General features: G+C 36.7%; 2 protein-coding genes and 1 pseudogene across 2 annotated transcripts; all 3 read right to left on the reverse strand.

Annotated features, from left to right (window-relative positions):
- Positions 1-9,307: 9,307 nt before the first annotated feature.
- LOC110772942 ((-)-alpha-pinene synthase-like) lies at positions 9,308-12,154 on the reverse strand. Its single transcript, XM_021977432.2, has 7 exons — positions 11,810-12,154; positions 11,300-11,579; positions 10,814-11,186; positions 10,486-10,704; positions 10,248-10,386; positions 9,897-10,145; positions 9,308-9,821 (listed from the first exon to the last, which is right to left on the reverse strand). The coding sequence occupies exons 1-7, from the start codon at positions 12,059-12,061 to the stop codon at positions 9,528-9,530; spliced, it is 1,806 nt and encodes a 601-aa protein (XP_021833124.1). The 5' UTR covers positions 12,062-12,154; the 3' UTR covers positions 9,308-9,527.
- A 963-nt stretch (positions 12,155-13,117) lies between these two features.
- LOC148295073 ((-)-germacrene D synthase-like) lies at positions 13,118-14,278 on the reverse strand. The gene is made up of 2 exons (XM_088251802.1): positions 14,033-14,278; positions 13,118-13,723 (listed from the first exon to the last, which is right to left on the reverse strand). Exons 1-2 carry the CDS (start codon positions 14,276-14,278, stop codon positions 13,430-13,432), a joined length of 540 nt encoding a protein of 179 aa, XP_088107928.1. The 3' UTR covers positions 13,118-13,429.
- Positions 14,279-15,106: 828 nt separating this feature from the next.
- Positions 15,107-18,563, reverse strand: LOC110772948 ((-)-germacrene D synthase-like; annotated as a pseudogene).
- Positions 18,564-19,568: the final 1,005 nt, after the last annotated feature.

Below are 19,568 nucleotides of genomic sequence, written 5' to 3' on the forward strand. Positions count from 1 at the left end.
ATCCTGCAAAAATTCAGAAATCTTGCAATTTTTATATATCAAGCTTGGTACAAAGTTTACAAACAATCAAGATTCAAGAGTCTTGTTCAAGACCTGCCAAATTATATGATACATTGAATACATTCACATTGGCTTTCACAAATCAAGTTGAATACAACAAAACAAACAATCAAGAGTATTGATTCAAGACCAACCAAGAAATGGAAATCTCATACAAAGTTCAAGGGAAATGGAAATCAAATCTCACATGGACTTTTACAACAAATCAAGTCTAATAGAAAAAAAAAAACAAACAATCAATCAAGAGTTCAAGTTCAAGACCTGTCAAATTACAAAGCAAGAAATGGCGCTTTTACAAAACAAACTAAGCCAAATTAAGTACAAACAAAGACAAAGACAAGTTTCGGGGCATCTTACCATTCCAAATTCCCAATTGGGGCTTTAGGCTAGGGTGGAGCTCCAGATTCAATAATAATATACTTGCAAAGCTGCATCAAACTGAAGTTTCAGATTCAATCAGAACAATTTCTATGAACACAAAACCAAAATCAAAACAATTTCTCAATTTTGAAAACAAATTATTGCAAACCAAAACAACATTCCATATATGAATATCAGAGATCGGACTAGAATAGCGGTAGCAGAGGGAAACGGGTTTGCAGTGGTAGGCAAAAACTCATAGATGTTTATGAGCCAATTCCAAAACCCAAAATCCAAATCCACAAAAACCAAAAACTATAGTACGTAGTCATTAAAAATAAATATAAAAACTTAGCAGTTGGGTCTTTTACTGAAATAATATTATCCAACTTTAACTGAGAATTAACCCATCAATAATTCGATCGATATATTGTAAAACATGCTGTCATGACAGGTCTTTGTGGCCCACCGTGAAAACATACATTGAAGAGGAGATTAAAACGTCATTCTGATTGATTTGAAAAGAGTTTAATTACCGTGCATGCACCTGTGGTTTTCATAGGGTCAAATTTTCATATACTCAATCCATGCTTATCATATTCCCATTACTTTAAGTAAGAGGAAAGAGAAAGTATTTTTGTCCACTACCTTTAAGTTCTTTAACCATGGTGTAGCATTATCATTCTATTAGCAATAATGCTAGGGACGGCATCAGATTATAGCTCTTCAGGATTAGTAACTAATTCTGTACATTTAGTTAGCTACATTCTAGCTTAGTTAGTCACACAATCTTTGTATTAACATTGGTATAAATACCAAAATACTTCATTTTGTAATCATTGGTTCATTCTAATACAAAGAGACGATTTTTCTCACCAGAGCACTACAAGAAAAATGCCCATTTGCGATGGTCGATGCGGCCGTCGCAAATACATGTAATTTTATGCGTGGGTGATTCCCGCCAACATAATTGCAACACCTTAATTAGTAACGTCGCATCTCACATCGCAAATAGGTTTGGAAGTGTTAAATTTGCGACGTTACTTGATTGCCGTCGTATATCTCCTCTTAGGATGAGAGACAAAGCATCGAAACTCAAAATTTGTAGGAGGAGCTTCAATTTCCCACACGAAATCAAAACCCGATATCTTCTGATTTGTCATAGCCCCAAATCAATACCCTTATGGGGTCTGAATGAGATATATGCAAGTTCAGGGTGGGAGAAAGATAGGCTAAATTGTAGCAATGGTCTCCGGACTAAGACAAATTTTACTTTTCGTCCTTCATATTGCTAAATTGTTAAGATGGTACTTTAATTAATTTTTCTTTATCATATTCAATCCCGATGTGGCCTTCCCAAAGTGAGCTCTAAATTGACATTTCGTGATACATATGGGACTTCATAACTTGAGCCTTTAAAGTTTCACTTACACTAAGAAATATTCACGGACGCCTCCACTTTCAGAAATTGTCCTTTATGTCATCTCAATCAACTTTTTCGTTAAAAATGATAACATGGCATAGACAAGTCCCAATTGGGATGGGCAAAAACATATTTTCACACAAAAAATTTAAAAAATAAATCTCATATATATACAGAGAGCTTCCATTGAGGGATACCCCTTGTAGGGCCCACTCCGGATTGTATTTCACTAATCCAAACAGTCTATTTTTTACATACTCATTCAAAGATCATCTCTACAAAAAATCACTTGAATCCGATATCATTTGACCACTCAATTGAGTTATTGAAATTTTGGTACTTTCTTGAAGCACCGTGTTCATTGATTTTGTAGGACACAATTAGATGTCGAAAAGGTTTCCGATTTGTCTAATTTTTTGTAAGGATGATCTATGAATGAAGACCTAAAAAATAGATGGTTTGGATCGTTGGAAAAAAAAAAGGTAAGATACTTTAAAGGGCGTCTCTCAAATAAAATTATTTGAGGGATCCCTCAATAGAAAGGGACTATATATATCTTTCTCTCTCTCTCTCCCGACCTCCATCCCTCTCTCCCAATTAGAATCAGATGCCACAGACAAAGTCTCATCGATATTCATATATCTAATAAAATCATGTTGTGGAATTTCAATTTCTCAAGCATCGGTCGCTCCTATAGGTATGACCTTTTTTTTTCTTTTTTTTTTGGTCGAAATTGCAATTCATTGCAAACCCCTAAAGGAGTAGAGAACAGTATAATCAAAGCCGAGCAAAAGCATCGGCCAGGAAACTAACAGAACAAGCAAGAACAAATCTAGCTAAAACCAGTACAGTATAGCATGAAGATCATGTTCCCGAGCCAAAAACTAAAACGTCAAAAGCCAACAAAAAGGCATGTAGCCCACATAAAGGCATATAGCCCACAAAGAGGCATTACACCCACATTCAACATAAAGCTCACATTAAACATAACATACATAAAATAAAACACAGTAAACCTAGCCGCCACAACCAAAGAGAACCTCCAAGCCGCCACCACAAACAAAGAGAGACTCCACGACTGTAGATGGACAAACCACCAATCACCACCATGAAGAACCGAACACCCGTAGGTCAGCAAACCAAGCCAAACATCCCTCAAAATATAGCCCCCCCGAGATTCACTAACAAATCCAAAGTTAACCCAACCAATACATCCAAAAGACAGCAGCCAACAAATAGAAAATGAGAAAACCCATTCCACAGCCAAGAGGGAAAGAACCAAGAACCTGGAAGGAGGTGGTGCAAGCACCCGAGCTAGAGCTCTACACACCTTCCAATAAATACGCGCCAAAGCGCGTTCACAATTTGCAGCTACAAACCAAGGATGAGGCCAGATCGAAGGGGATGTGAAGGAATCCAGATGAGCCATGGATTTTGGGTCGATATGGAGCAGGATCTGCAGGGTAAATATGGTGGTGATAGGGGAAATCATGCCCATGGTCTTCATCCCACCAGATTGAAAAAAGGGGGAGAAGGAGAGAAGTTTGTTTCAAGGAGGAAGGAGGAGGAAGAGGAAGAGGAAGAGAAGAGGAAGAGGAAGAGGAGAGGGGAGGGGAGGGGAGGAGGGGCAAACCACCTCCCCCCCAAGATGCGGCGCTGAAGAGGTTGAAGGTTTTGTTTCTCTGCTAGGGTTAGAGAGAAACGGCGCTTGGGTCCAAATTGCACTACCAATTCATTTCTCATTTAAGTTATAAAAATGAACTTGGTGTCTTCTAGGGGCCTCAAGAAAAAAAAAATTGAATATCATCACCAAAACCCATCAACGCCACAAACCCATAAGCACAAGAAGAAGAAGAAGAAAATTCCAACAGTCCAATCCAAGTGGGGCTGCAAGGCTCTTGGTTTGTTCGCAAAGAGAGAGAGAGAGAGGATGGGGAGGGTGGGGTGCCAAGAGTTGCAGACCCAAGTCCAAGCCACAATCCCAACAGTCCAAACCACAAACCCATCAACGTCACAAACCCACCTGAAGAATTTTTTCAGAGAAAAATTCTTATTGTATGTTGTCATAAAAAATAAAAACAAGACAAAAATTAACTCTGGTGTGAACTATATTTTGTTCTCAATTTCTATTCTTTGAGAACTAAGAAAAGAACAGGGAAGAAGAGTGGATCACATGAAAAGACAAATATGCCCTCATTTTTAACGGAAAAGTTGACTAAGATGACGGAAAGGACGATTTCTGAAAGTAGAGGCATAATTAAAGTACCACTGTAACAATTTAGCAATATGAGGGACGAAAAGTAAAGTTTGGTCTTAATTCAAGGACCATTGCTATAATTTTGCCAAAAAGATATATATGCATTAACACATATGCATATGCTCATGTCCACATGCGTTGCATATGTTTTAGTCTTACTTTTGCTCTTCTACTTTATGCATAAAAAAATTTAAGCTTTTGAAACATTTTGTTTCCATGACTAATTAGAAACTAATTAACCAGAGTTTGGTGGAGAAATTACAACTCATGTTATTATATTTATTTAAACACATGTGTTGCGCAATATCTTAGGGTCACTAAACACCCAATCCATGGAGTCTTTTGTAACCAATAAAGGATATGGTTGGTAGCGGAAAGTCGGATGTGTCAAGTGCTGCTGACATATATTCATCCATTGTTGGTGTGTACTTCTGGTGGAATCATTTGGCTTCTTGGAAGTAAGCTCTAACTTGAACTTTCATCTGACTGACCAAGCCAGCCATGTAGTAAATCTTCAATCTAATATTTCTATATAATTAATTGTGTATTAGCACCATTATTTTTTCCTTCCCCTTGATTGAGGCTTACCGCTTCTCTAATGCGGTATAAGTTTCCCGCATTTATAAGCTTTTCTTCAATTTCAGTGTAGAGATCCAACAATGCTTGATAACAGACTTTCATGTACTATGGCAGATGTTCCATGGCAGATATATGTCAACTGGCTCATTATGTGTTATGAATAATAAGGGACATGTCTTGAAGGGTCCTGGGATTATCTCAGAAAAATTACATTGACAGGATACTCAAGAGGTTTAATATGGAGAGTTACCTATAGGAAAAGGTGATAAGTTGAATAAAGATCAAAGCCCCAAGAATGATCAAGAAGGGGAGGAATAAAGGACAAACCATATGCTTCACTTCTGGGATGTGATGTATGCACAAGTCTGTGTTCTCAGTAGGTTTCAAGCAAATCCTGGAGAAGCTCATTGGGTGGCAGCTAAAAAGGTTATAAGGTATTGAAAGAGAACCAGAGCTTTTATGTTAGTATATCATCAAGTGGAAAACCTTGAAGTGATTGCATATGCAGATTCAGATCATCGGGCTGCTCAGATGATAGGAAGTCTACAATGTTTTTCTCCTAGCAGGAGGTGCAATTTCCTGGAAAAGCGCAAAGCAAACCTCTATAGAAACTTCTACCATGCAAGCAGAGTTTATAGGCTGCTATGAGGCGACTAGGCAGGTTGTGCTTCAAAATTACATTGGGCACAAGAAAGCAATTGTTTTCTTTACAAGGAATAACAGGAGAACTTGAGCCACAAAACTCATGGACATTAAGTTTCTTATGGTTCAAGATGAAGTCAAAAAAAGGTTTTCTAATGAAATATATTTTGATAAAATAAAATAAAAAGATGAAGTCAAAAAGTCAGTCATTATAATATTGTACATATTGACACTCAATCTATGGTGGCAGATCCTATGACAAGGGGTTTAACAGGGAGTGTTCAAGGGCTGGTTTCTCAAATGGGAATACATGAGTCTTTCGATTCAGTTGATCAGTGGGAGTATATATTCATAGAAATAACCTCGGAAATATTCACCATGGGGTCAAGGGTCAATCGACGTTGCTTAAAGACGAGGCTGGTTCCTTGAAGACGTTGCTTATTAAGAGATTGGTTGTAGTATTAAGAGATTGGTTGTGATCTTGAGTGCTAGCTGACATATTGTTTAGGATGTAATCTTACATGTTTGACTTCTTCAACAAATCATATCTTCATGCAAGATGTTTAACAATGGATTCAATTTTTCTCATGCCACCAGCATGTAAAATATGTTCATGCAAGATGTGGGTAGCACGACTTTGGACTTTAGCCCCCTCAGTTCTACCAACAAAGTTAAAATGTTTAGATTCCCTTCCTAATAGATGATTTCCCTTAATCCAATTATACTTTCAGGTTTGACCTTTTCCCTCTAGTTTCAAAAGGTTGTAGGATGCAGCCGAAAAATAATAATAGATCTAACTCTAACTGATTTAGCTTTCTCCAATATCCTACTTAACTTCATGAATATGTATATATATCCACCAACTTCAGATAATATTTCTAATTTCCCATCAAAAACTTAATATGTTTATAATAATTAGGCTCGCTTTACTTGCAATGGCAAGAACTCACGTTTTATTATTACCAAGCATCTAGAATGGATGAAGTGTAACAACCCGATCCAAAATTAATACTTAATTAATAAAATATTCAGGTAAAAGACAATTTTACTCCGAGAATATTTAAATGATTTAAGAGTTGACTTTTTGTTCGGGAAAAACTTGGGCGAAACTGTAATATCCCGGTCTGAAAAAGTAATAAAATAATATAAGTAAGAGAAAATAAATTTAAATGAGAAAAATAAATTGAAATAAACAATAAATTAAAAATATTTGAATTAATTAAGGTTTTTGAAAATTTAATAATTAAAAGGGGCAAAAAGGTCATTTTAAGTTTGGGAAGGAATTTGGAAATTTTGAATGTACCGTTGCATTGAGCACGTCGAGACGAGTCGTAGACACGTAGTGGACTCGAATCGGAGTTTTAATGAAGAATTGGAGACTAAAAACAGTTCAGTGGCAAACTTGTAAATAAGTTGAAGTTAAATTTAGAAAAATCCGGAACTCTCTCTCTCCTCCCTCGCGCGCGCCCAGACCCTATCTCTTCTCTCTCTCTCTCTCCTCGACGGCTCTCTCTCCCTCTCTCTTCGATTCTCCCAATTCCGGCCACGGCAAGGGCCGGAACCGGTCACGTTCGACTCATCTCCAAGCCAAGATCTCGACCCACCCAGTTTCTCCCAATACTTGGGTTACTGATACTTTACTACGCGTGGCGTTGGACTCTCTGGCGTGCAATAAACTAACAATGAGAGAAAAAAAGGGACTATTATACTATGTCGGGGAAAGTTTAATATTTAAAAAGATTATGATGGGTATGCCGTGATTTAAAGTAAAGGGAAAGGAATAATTCTAGAATTTACTTATTAGTATTGCTGAAATTGTTTGGATGTGATTTGAACCGGGATTTTTGTAATTTAGAACTACGTGTGGCTTGATCCCTCACAAAGGAGTACGTAGGTAGCCTGGGGTCTTACCTAGGTGCAGCTGTGAACTAAAGTTATTTTTGGAACTTTGTCGGTGGCCCTTAAGCTCGTGTGAAAATGAGGCTTGATTGATTGATTATTTGTTTTGTCGTTCGACTAAGTGAGTGTTGTTAAAATGTGGTTGGGGGTAAGACAGATACGAAGCTCTCGTTTTTGGAATTGTTGTACGTTTTGGACCAAGTCCTTAATCTACTTGCGATGGTGTTTGGTTGTTAAACATCACTTGATGGAAATTTGGGAAGTTGTTTTAGGTTAATTACGGTGGACATGCTTAAATTAGTTAAGTTCATTAATGGCATCGTTTAATTTCATTATTTGACTTAAGAACATTGCCGGTGGTTCTCCTTCGAATTAATTGAAGGCCGGAGGCCTATTATGTAAATTGCATATTTTTGACTTGTGCCTGCTGCCGATTGAGTTATAATTGAGTTTTGACTGGGTAAAACTTTTGGGAAATGTTCATTTTTTTTAGGGATACTCTGCCGAAGTTTCGGCAAAAAGTCTCGTTCTTTAGTAGGTGGGCCCCGACATAATGTAGAAAATAATTCATATGAGTCATGCTTGCAAAATAATTTATAACCCCGACGTTTTTTTTTCTTCTTGAATTAGAGTAATCTAGAACATTCCTGATTGAAAATAGCTAGGTACTAATAGTGAAATGGTCGGGGCCAGGTTGTTTGCCCTCGGTGTAATTTTTTAAATTTTCAATAAAGTTTCTTCGTACAGTTGAGGTTCTCAAAAAAAAAAAAAAATATATTGACCATAATCTTTTCCATCAGGGTTAGATTGGATTATAAAAACTTTCAAATGGAATTTTGGATTATGATTTAGAAAAAATAGTACAAGTGGGGGAAAGAGAGAGTCCATAGACACACTTCGACCTGAAATTGTTGTGGTTGTTCCCATAAAATATGAGAAAGGCTATAGGTCTTCTTTTGTAAAAAATTTGGATACAGAGTTTTTATTTCAGAAATTGGATGTAGAGTTAAAGTATGTAAATGATAAGAGAAATGAGAATTAGATAATAAAAGAAAAAAAGAACACTCATGTTTGTAATGTATATTCTTTTATTATCAATGAGGTTGAGGGAATTCAAACTTACAAAACATTTTCTAACATTAAAACTACAAAACATTTTCTAACATTAAAACAAATGTATCACTAAATTAAAAGTTTTTTCGTTAGATTACTAAATTAAGAGCTAGGTGACAAAAAATTACCCAATCAATTTACAAGATTGCGAGAGATTGTTAAGCAAATGATTATTTTAAATCTCATTGGTTTAACTTTCTCCAGTATCCCAATTAATTTGATCAACCCTATTTTTCATATACATATTCCACCAAATCTTAGAAATTTTTTAGATGAGACTGTCACATCATCCGTTATTAATCCACATATTTTAATATGAGTAGACAACATAATCAATAAATATCTCCCTAAGGATTTAAGACATATTTATTCAAACGACTATGTACAACTGGTGTTCTAATTTCCTATCAAGAACTAACTGCGTGTTGACAAAGGAGAATGAAGTTACAATGGCATATAGTATCTGAGCTGATATATTGTTTTGACGAGTTTGCCCATTCTGCACGCCATTCGCTTTCATAAAGAGAAATTCAATCAGTTTCCTCTTTCCTTTGAGGCATCAAAATATTCATGAGCTGATTATTTCGCATCAAAATATTCATCAAATTTATTATTATATTGATTGTACCAAGAGCAAACAGACAATCTCCAAGTTACTTTATTCAACCAGTATATAGTAAGGCTGGCTTCTTATTAATTTACTACCCGGCCTAAACCGACCTCTATTCGTTTGGCTAGTTGGGGAGACCTTATTTAATTTATAGCAAAGAGAACAGGTCCAAATTCTAGGCCAACTTCAGAGACAGGGGTTCAACAAACAGAGAAACTACAGAATCCTTAAGAAAAATTCCAGCATGAGTGAAGCTATCATCATTCCTGTATATAACTTCAATCTCACGTGCAAGATTCAGTATTTTGGATGATCTTCTACCATTCAAGAATAAATTATTGAAAATGATTAAAGAAGACAGATAAATCAAAACTCAAGAACTGACATTTCTTTATTAAAGTTGAACTTCGTCTGGCCAAACATATCTATAAGAAGATACACACATGCAAAATAAAAGGTAAAAATCTTAGGAGAAAGAAACAATACACACATTATTCCAAACAAACTGGGCGGGGCCCAACACCCCCTTCCCTAGAAAAGACTCGATCAAATCCACGCTTGTACAAAAGGCCATCTTATCCAACTCACAGCGGCACAGGATTAATACAGACTGAAGCAACACTATCTTTAGTGACCTTCCCAACACGTGTGAAGCCATCTTCCCCCTTGTAAAGAAGATCAGCCACTCGTGTTAAATTAAGAACCCGCTTAAGCACAGGCATCGGCACAGCAGTTGGTCTGAGAAACTCCTCGTTTATGTCCTTCCACAAATCCATAATTTGTTTCTTAAAAACTTCAACTGTCTCTTGCTCTGAGACCCCATATTGCTTCATGTAGCAATCAACACTGGAAGCAACATGCCCTCTTTCTTTCTCAAACTGAAAAAATAAAATCCAAAATTAATGTCTTTTCAGCTCATATGCGTGTACATAATTACTATAATTTATACGTACGTTGGTCGAAACAATATCATCCATGAGCCTGTAAATGGTGTTTGCAGCTCTGACAATTTTGGGGTCATTGAGCAACCACTCAAATGACTCCTTTGTTACAATATCTCCCATGCCAATTAAAGAGATGGTTGTAAGGAAGGTGTAACTTATAGAAACCGTTGCAACACTCATGTACTCCTCCATGCTTGGAATTCGTCCTTCGTGGAGCCACCGGGCCTCATTGAAATAGGATCGAGCTTGATCTTTCATCTGAGGCATATATATACCAGTGAAAAATGATCAATTGAGCAAGAACAAAAGTGTATATTTTCAAAAGCAAATGAAGTTGTGATTCAATCGTGTTTCACATACAGCTTGTATTGCATAAGGAACTCGGTATGATCTTCCTTCCTTGACCATCTCCTCCTCAATTTCATTGAAAAGATTCAAGAGTGCATGGTAAAATATTTTCATGTAGTCAGGGAGTTCATTACTGCAATTGAGATCCCACCTGAAACAGATAATTAAATTAGGAGAGTTTTGAGACAAATTAAATGAATATTCTCTAACAAAAAAAGCAAGAATTAATTGTTTGTTTCAAATTATTAACCTGTCAATTGCTTCAGTAAAGATCACTAGTTCTTCAAATGTGCCAAATGCATCGTAGATATCATCCAATATCGTTAACAAGACATTCACTTTCGTCATAATTTTTCTCCCCACAGAATACTGAGGCTCAAAATACACTCCCGCTATCCAAAAGTACAACTCCACCATCCTATCTCTTGCAAATGGCAGCTTCCTTTCAAAGTCTAGTGCTCTCCACCACCTAAACATTTATATGTAAATATATTACTCCCAAATTGAACTTTGCAAAGTAGATCCCTCATCATGTCATGCACACAGATATGATTAAAAGAGAGACTTCATTATTTTACCTAGTAATCTCTTGTAGCTCCTTTTTGTGTAAAGGCTGAACAAGATTGAAATCTAACTTTGCAAGTTTCAACAAGCACTCATTATGTGAAGCTTCGTCTTGGTAGATCGACATGTAACGCCTGACACCTAATCTCTCTAGACTTTTTCTCAGAGGTCTCTCTAAGGCCTGAGTTATTTGTGCAGCCAATGGAATGCTTACACGGGTTGTTGCGGACTCAAGGTGAGTGGTGGTGAAAGCAAGAGCCTCTTCTAGTATATCTTCTCCATGCACCCTCAGATGTGTTGCTTCATAAAAGCTTAGCATGCCAGACACATCAGCAATTAAGCTTTCCTTGAAGCTACCATTTTCATCTTTGAACTTGTTGAATATATCTGATTTTGATGGTCAAAAAATGGACAAAAAGATAAGAACTAGAATAATAGTAGCCCAAAGTCTCTCACACCACACTCCACAAGTATGTCAATTAATTCCTATATAAACCTACCACATGAAATATTATGTCCATGTTGTCTGAGTAGTCGAAAACAAAGAGCAACATTGTATAGATCACCATCATCATCACTGTCATGGTCATGAAATGTAGTATGCATGCGTTCCAGTGCTTCTTCGATTTCTCTTTCGAAATGGTATGCCACACCAAGGCGCTGGATTGCATCGATTAACTTGAGCTGATGTGAAAGATCACCTGCACTAGTTGTGAATACTTCCCTCCTCACAACTTCTTTTAGTTCGTCAACTTGCCCTTGCTTATGAGCATGAGTTATCTGCAGCAACAAATTAAATGAGTAAAAACATGTCGAAGAAGTTTTTATAAAATTGAAATAACCAGCATATAGTTAATGAGAAAGAGTAATGTTCTCTTGCGAAAGACTTTCGTTGGCAAATTCTGAATCTAAACCACATAATCAAACGAACATCATAAATATGTGAATAAGATTCATAGTATTTGTTCTAGAAGAGTTAAAAAAAGTTATATATGATATCCATTACATACCATGTCTTGTGAATCATCATAATTGATGAACTGATCTCCCCAAATGCTTGGGTGAAAATTTGCTGTCCTACGAGCAATTTCATTTTGTGGTTGAGCTACTGAACCAACTTGGACAGACATAGTTTGCATGCTTTTTTTTTTGGTAGGGAAGGGAAAGCTTAGTCGGTGTTGATCACAATGCTTGTACAATCGTGTATATATAGGCAAGCATCGGGATATAGGCTTAGTTAAGCGGACAGACATAGTTTGCATGCTTTTTTTTTGTAGGGAAGGGAAAGCTTACTCTGTGTAGATCACAATGCTTGTACAATCGTGTATATATAGGCAAGGCTCAGTTCAGCGGAAATCAAGAAATACTATGGCGATTGGCGGATACCAGAAAGTAGATTAATATATATAAAAAATCACGTAATAGTATGCATGGCGATTGGCGATTGGCGAGGTGCAACTGTTGTCTCACGTTCTTTGAATGTGATTGTTTTTAACAGGCCAGGCCGCCAGGGTGAATCAGCAAGATTTGTTTGCTTCCTTTCTTTTTATTTTTTTATTCTTTTGGGTCCTTTGAGCAACCTATGAGATATAAGCAAGCTCAGGGTGGGAGAAAGATATATATATATATATGCATTAACACATATGCATATGTTAATGTCCACATGGCGACGTCGTTTCTGGATGGACGGCTGAGATTAATCAACAGAGCCCGGGATGGGAAATGTTATGTGTTGTTCTGAATGGAGATGGCGAGCTCAATCCTTTTGACCGTTGGCACGCCCAATGATCGGCCGAATTGATGTCCACTTCTAATTATCATATTATTTGTTGTCATTTCTAAAAAAAAAGTTGTTTATGTTGTGCTTTGAAAATAATTAGCTGTAAAGTAAAGCACCTTCATGTTTGGTAAATAATATTTTTAAAGTGCTCTTAGTATAAAAAGCAGTGTCAAAACTGTTTGGTAAATTTTAATATAAAACTGTTACAAATGTGAATAATGACTAAAATAGACATGATGTTGAAAGTGTTATGCGCTAATCATGTGGTGGTAATGATGGTGGTGGTGAAAGAGATAGAGGTGAAGGTGGTGGTGAAAGAGATGGTGATAGAGGTGGTTTACAGAAGGTGATCTCAATAATTCAAAACTTTTTACCTACCAAAGGTTCGGAACAATACGTAATGCATTTTGTGGGATTTTTTTATGTACGTATGCGATTGGATTGGACTTTGATGTAAAATTGGATTGCATTGGCTTACAATGGAACTTCCACTACAAGTCCCTACAACTCCAATTACAAGTATATGCTAAAAAGTTAAACAAATTTTATTTCATTCATAGCATCAAGAGCAAACAGAAAAACCAAACTAATTAATTCAAATAATGGCTCCAATCATGGAAGACTGGCTCCTTATTTTACTACAGGACTTGGGTAAGGGATATTCTGATTCTACTATGATATTTCTAAACAAATACTGATTTGGGCATCTGCGTGTTCTCTTGTAGGTATCCCCTTCTCTCTCATTTGTGGCAAGCGAAGTATGGTGATCAGCTTCTCAACATGGACATAAGATACTTGTCGGAGGACCAGAATTTTATGCTCCAACATAGGACAAGTTCAAATTCTAGGCCTATAGGGGCACAGGTTCTACAAACAGAGAAACTACAGAATCCTTGAGAAAAATTCCAGCATGAGTAAAGCCATCATCATGCTTGTATATAACTTCACTCGCACGTTCAAGATTCAGAATTCGCAGTAACAGGGGCATGGGGATGGTGTTGTTCTGGATGCACGTTTCGTTTATGTCCTTCCATGCATTATTCACTTGCTTGCTTAGTTCGATATTTGCTTCTTCTTCTGTGGCACCATATTCTTTCATGTAGCATTCCACAGCTGAGGCAACATGTCCTCTCTTTTGCTCAAACTGCATGAATATAGACATGAAGGTTAAGGCTTGAAAGGGGTGAGTTATGGGGGCCAATTCAAATAATTAAGAAACGAAAAAAACAATGTGTCTACATTAGAATTTGAAGAAAAAGTAATCTTATCTGATACACATACGAGGCAAAGGACTTAGATCAACAACAACATATGTGTAAACTAAACCCAACTTTTGGTTGAATTTTTGGATTTATCTCAAGTTAAAAGTTTGGTTTTGAGATCTATCTCAAGTTCTCTATAATTCAAATAAACTACTGTTATTTTAATTAGTACTTATGATATATAAAAGTACCTGGTGGGACTTGATGTCATCCATGAGTCTACCAATTAATGATGCAGCCCTTACCATCTTAGGGTCGTTGAACACCCAATCCAAGGAGTCTTTGGTAGCAATATCTACCATTCCAACAAAGGATGTGGTTGCCATCATTAAGTAGGCTGTATCAAGCGCTGCCGACATGTATTCATCCATTGTTGGTATGTATTTCTGATGGAACCATTTGGCTTCTCGGAAGTAAGCTCTAACTTGGACTTTCATCTGAAAGACCAAACCATTTAATTAATCTCTAATCTCTCTATAATTTCATCACACACCAAAACTCATAGGGAAAAAACCCTTTTTAGTCACTGAGTTTTACACAAAAATTCAATTTCATCATTGGGAAAAAAAATAAATCCTAGTGACCAAATTGAAATTTCATGCAAAACCAGTAATCCAAAAAAAAAAAGTGTTTTACCCAATATATATAATCTATTTATAAAAAGAGAAAGACAAAGAATGGTAAAATTTTCAAAATACCAAAAAATGCCCTTAGTTAAAAAAATATATTCAGAAATGACGTTTATGACATTTAAATTGACTTACTAATATTTAAAATAAAATATTTATATTTATTATAAAATAAAATAAACTCTAATTGGTAATGGCATAATATTATAGGCACGAAAATATTAATTCATGCGGCTTACTACTTCTCTTGCGTAGTGAATGCTATATAAGGGCTCGTTCGGTAATGTTTTAAGAGGTTGTTTTCATTTTCAGAGAACAAAAATGAGGCAAAAACACGTTCAGTGGCCCAAAAACAGAAAACACTGAGAATGTTTTCATAGAATGAAAACAAGTTCATGTGTACTTGTAGAAAACAGAAAAAAGTTGTTTTCATTCTTGTGGAAAACATTTTCATAAAAATAACTCACATATTATTATTTCAAATTGTACTACCAAACACGTTTTCATTGTTTTTGTTTTTTGAAGATGTTTTCTAATTAATCTACCAGACGCATTTTCATTTCCTGAAAATGCAAATTCGTTTTCTTGTTTTCATTCTCTGAAAATATTATCAGAAAACATTCTTAGAAAACGTTACTAGACGGGCCCTAAGTTTCCCTCATTTGCAAGATTTTCTTCAATTTCAACGTAAACATCCAATAGTGCCTGATAGCAAACTTTCATGTACTCTGGCAGATGATCCATAGCAGAGATGTCCCACCTTATCATATAAATAAGATGATATAAGACTATGCATGTCTTGTTACGGCTCATTCAGATATATTATGAGGAGCTGTTATTGACAATCCAAAAAAGTTGTCTTTTCATAATTGTTTTGGATGAGTCCATGATGACTATTTTGGAGTGTCATGATCATCTGTAAAATTTCCTCTATTGCCGAGGTTTTTGTCAAAATACTAATAATAACAAAATAAGGACTATTATTTTGAACCTTTCAACAGCTTCAGTAAAGAGCTCTAGTTCCTCATTTGTGCCATACACATCATAGATGTCATCAATGATGGTTATCAAAGCAATAACTTTGCATACTCCTAGCAAAGTAATATTGGGGCTCAATGTATACTCCCGAAGCCCAAAAGTAGCTCTCAACTATTCTGTCTCTTGCAAAAGGTAGCTTGTGTACAAAGTCTAAGTCCTTCCACCACCTGCATGAATTAATTACATTATGCTAATGTAAATAGGAGATTAAAACTGATTGACAATATATAATACATTAAAAATTTCACTTAGTTCTCTTTGATGAACTTGTTGCAGTAGATTGAAATCCAGCTTAGCGAAATTCAGGAGAGTCTCGTTCTGTGAATCACGTTCCTGATAGAAAGACAGGTAATGCCTTGTTTCTAGCCTTGGCAAGCCCTTCCTAAATGGCTGGTACATGGCATGAGTTACTTGTTTCAAAAGTATGGGGCTTAAACGGTGCGTTGCGGATTCAAGATGAGTGGTGGTGAAGGTTAAGGCCTCATCAAGTATATCCTCTCCGTGGATCCTAAGATGTGTGGCTTCGTACAAGCTTAAAAGTCCTACTACATCATTCACCAGAGATTCCTTAAATTTCCCATCACCGTCCTTGAAATTATTGAATATATCTGCATGATGAGGCATTTTTAAAACAAACCATGATCAGAGGAAGAAAATTAATCCATAATTATAAAACAAACCATGAGGGCTACGTAGCACGAAATATTATAACCTTATTGTCTAAGTAATCGAAATCGGAGCGCTGCAGTGTAAAGCTCATTATCAGTTTCTTGGTCCCCAGACTCAGTACTGTCATGGGAGTAGCTGTTGTGAATTTGCTGCAGAAGTTCCTCAATCTCATTTTCAAAATGGTGAGAGACACCCAAGCGCTGAATGTCATCAATCAAGTCCAATTTCTGTGAAGGCTTTTTAACTGGAGCCATTATGATCATCTTCACCTTTTCCTTCAGTTCTTGGGCACGTTGCTTAGCTTCGATGTTTGTTTTCTACAAAAACAGATTGAAGGGCCATTAAAAAGATAGGAACTTCAGCATGGTGCATGCAAATTTAAACCATGAATCTTTTAGTAATGAAAATTTAAACCTTGTTCTTTAAAAAAAATATTCATATTCAAAATAATTGTTGCAGATACGAAGTACATATTGTTGGCGAGTCCTTACTTAGTTAGGATTTTAGGTTCCTTACTATGTTAGGATTTTAGTTACTTACCTATTTGTCTAGTCCAATTAAAATTAAGATTTATTTCCTATTTTATTTAGGATTGTACTTATATAAATACCTCCATATTGGAGAAGAATAAAAATATGAGAAAATATGAGCGTATCTGAGCATAACTAAATATTTACCCTACTTTATTTGACATGGTATCAGAGCCAGGTTTTCTTGTGACCTGTGTTTGCGTTCTCCTTGCAATTTAAGTGCTCTCCTCCCCTCCTCTTTAAGGGAGGGGGGGGGGGGGGAGGGGGAGTGAAAAGGATATGTTTATTGACGTATCCCCATTAGCTTGACATATTCCCATGAAGATGTTGCTTATTTCGTGACTCCGACGACCTCTTCTCTTCAGGGGGAGAGGAGGAGTGAAGAGAATTTGTCTGCGTGAATTAGCTAAAGTTGATATGGAAGAACTGTTGTTGTTATCGTTGCCTCTACTACCGCAATTGATGTTACCGTTGTTGCTGTTTATGTTGCCTTTGTTTGCTTCGCTTTCTGTTGCTATGGTCATTGCCGATGATGTTGCTGTGTTTTGATATGTCTCTACCCTAACCCCAGACACTACCTATTTTCGTTGCACTATACATCTAGGTTATAATCCTAGTCTGCCGTCGCCACTGTCTACCTTGCTACCGTCATCGCTGCCTACCTTGCTATTGTCACCGCTGCTCATCTATTCCACTGCAATTTAACCACCTATCTGCCATGGCTGATTCTGCTACATCTCAGTGTTAGTTAGTGCATGTTTCTCAAGTACCATTGATCATATGGCTTCATCGACCCCTTCTCTTCAGGGGGAGAGGAGGAGTGAAGAGAAGTTGTCTCTGCTGTTGCTGGTGCCAATGCCTTGTATTGCTGTTGATGATGTCTGTTATGTCTCTGCCTTGTTGCTCTTGTTGGTGCTAGTATTGTTGCTCATGCCTTTGCTGGTGTGTTTCCGCTGTGGTCATGCCCGTTGACCTTGCCTTTTCTCTTGACTTTCTTTACCTTGCCTTACCCTATTTGTTAGGGTTTGGCTTTGCCTTGCCATGCCTTACCTTACCCTATTTTTAGGGTAAGACTTTACCTTTGTCGTGCCTTACCCTATTTTTAGGGTTCTATGCCATGCCTTGCCACCTTGCCTTTGCTTGGCCTTTATTTGCCTTACCTTGCCTTACCCTATTTTTAGGGTTTGGTTGCCTTTGATTTTGCCGTGCTCACAGGGTTTCTGTGTTCTGCCTTATCTATTGCCGTGCTCACAGGGCTTCTGTATTCTGCCTTACCTACTGCCGTGCTCACAGGGTGTCTGTGTTCTGCCTTACCTATTGCCGTGCTCACAGGGTTTCTGTGTTCTGCTATGTGCCCTATTTTTTTAGGGTTTGCTCTTGTGTTTTCACTGCGAACTTTGCTTTAGTTTGTCACTTGTTTCACTCGTGGTTGACGAAAAGACCTTCTCTACAATTGGTGCTTCTCAAGTATGGTGTTCTGTGACTCGCTTGTCAAGTTGGGCGTGCGAAATATCTTTGCCCAACTTGAGGGGGAGTGTTGGCGAGTCCTTACTTAGTTAGGATTTTAGGTTCCTTACTATGTTAGGATTTTAGTTACTTACCTATTTGTCTAGTCCAATTAAAATTAAGATTTATTTCCTATTTTATTTAGGATTGTACTTATATAAATACCTCCATATTGGAGAAGAATAAAAATATGAGAAAATATGAGCGTATCTAAGCATAACTAAATATTTACCTTACTTTGTTTGACACATATAGTATTAGCCTACCACAGAAGCATATGACAGAAAATGATAGCCCCAAATGCTCGGAGAAAAATTAGCAGAACGTCGATTAACATCATCAGGAGTGGCCTTAGGGGTTTGAGGTTGATCCGATGCAAGTGAAACTTGAACAGACATTGTATTGTTCGTTAAGAATCTGGAAGAGATCGAAGGTAGAGAATAATGATCTTAATTGCTCAAGGATTGGTGTGAGTTGAAGAGCTATGGTTCTTACCTATTTATAGTGAAAGCGTCTGTCTTTGTCTCTATCCCTCACCCTCTCTAACCTAGAAGGGCACAGCTGGAAGATACCCAACATGTGTTAAATATGAATCCCAACAGAAATTAAACGATCTCTCTGGAAGTGTTGGGATTTTGAATTTCTTTCACAATTTTAATCCTTTGTTCATGTTTTCTTATTGGGTTTGTTTGAATATAGTACATACTACATTTTATCAGGAAAGCACATGAGAACATTGATAAGACGTTGAAGGCTACGGAGGTTACAGGTGTGTTGAGATTTTTTTCCCTAAGTTCTTAGAAGTCATTTTACAAAGGGGTAAATTTGTCTTTAAAATTTTGAAGATAAAGTGGATGGGAAAATAGGACAGGTTGGTGGAAATAGCAACACTCTTTAAACTAATGTACTCATCAATTTTGTCCAAAATAACCACAATATGAAGGAAAGGTGCCATATTTGATTGGAGGATATGTCTCAAGTTCAACTACGTACCAATATGAATGTAGAGACGGTGTATATCATCGGTCTACTACTACCAATATTATTGATATTGTCCCCAACTTGACCACACTTATAATCTATCAGACCCATTAAATCGGCACCCTCTAATACCAAATTATTTGAGAATTTATGCATGTATATATTAATCTCCATAAAGAGGGATTTACAAAGGGATTCGGGTCCTTAATTTGCTGCGATTTTCTTTGCTAGAATCCCCTTGACTTTTTTTTAATATAAACTTTACGGCATCATTAAATAAAATCTAAGGGTTAAAAATTTGAGACATATATACGTATAATACAGTGAGAGAATAAAAAACAAATAATAATTTTTAATTTGGCAACATAAACACC

This window comes from Prunus avium, chromosome 4 (assembly GCF_965620075.1).
Source record: "Prunus avium chromosome 4, drPruAviu1.hap1.1, whole genome shotgun sequence".
Classification (NCBI taxonomy): Eukaryota; Viridiplantae; Streptophyta; class Magnoliopsida; order Rosales; family Rosaceae; genus Prunus; species Prunus avium.

Excerpts from the sequence above, each read along its gene's own strand:
- LOC110772942 (XM_021977432.2), bottom strand. The coding sequence starts at position 12,061 with ATGCAAACTATGTCTGTCCGCTTAACTAAGCCTATATCCCGATGCTTG. Across the intron at positions 11,580-11,809 it reads ATGATGATTCACAAGACATG|ATAACTCATGCTCATAAGCA; the intron begins GTATGTAATGGA and ends TTGTTGCTGCAG. Across the intron at positions 10,387-10,485 it reads TTTACTGAAGCAATTGACAG|GTGGGATCTCAATTGCAGTA; the intron begins GTTAATAATTTG and ends TATCTGTTTCAG.
- LOC148295073 (XM_088251802.1), bottom strand. The coding sequence starts at position 14,278 with ATGAAAGTCCAAGTTAGAGCTTACTTCCGAGAAGCCAAATGGTTCCAT. Across the intron at positions 13,724-14,032 it reads ATGACATCAAGTCCCACCAG|TTTGAGCAAAAGAGAGGACA; the intron begins GTACTTTTATAT and ends ATATTCATGCAG.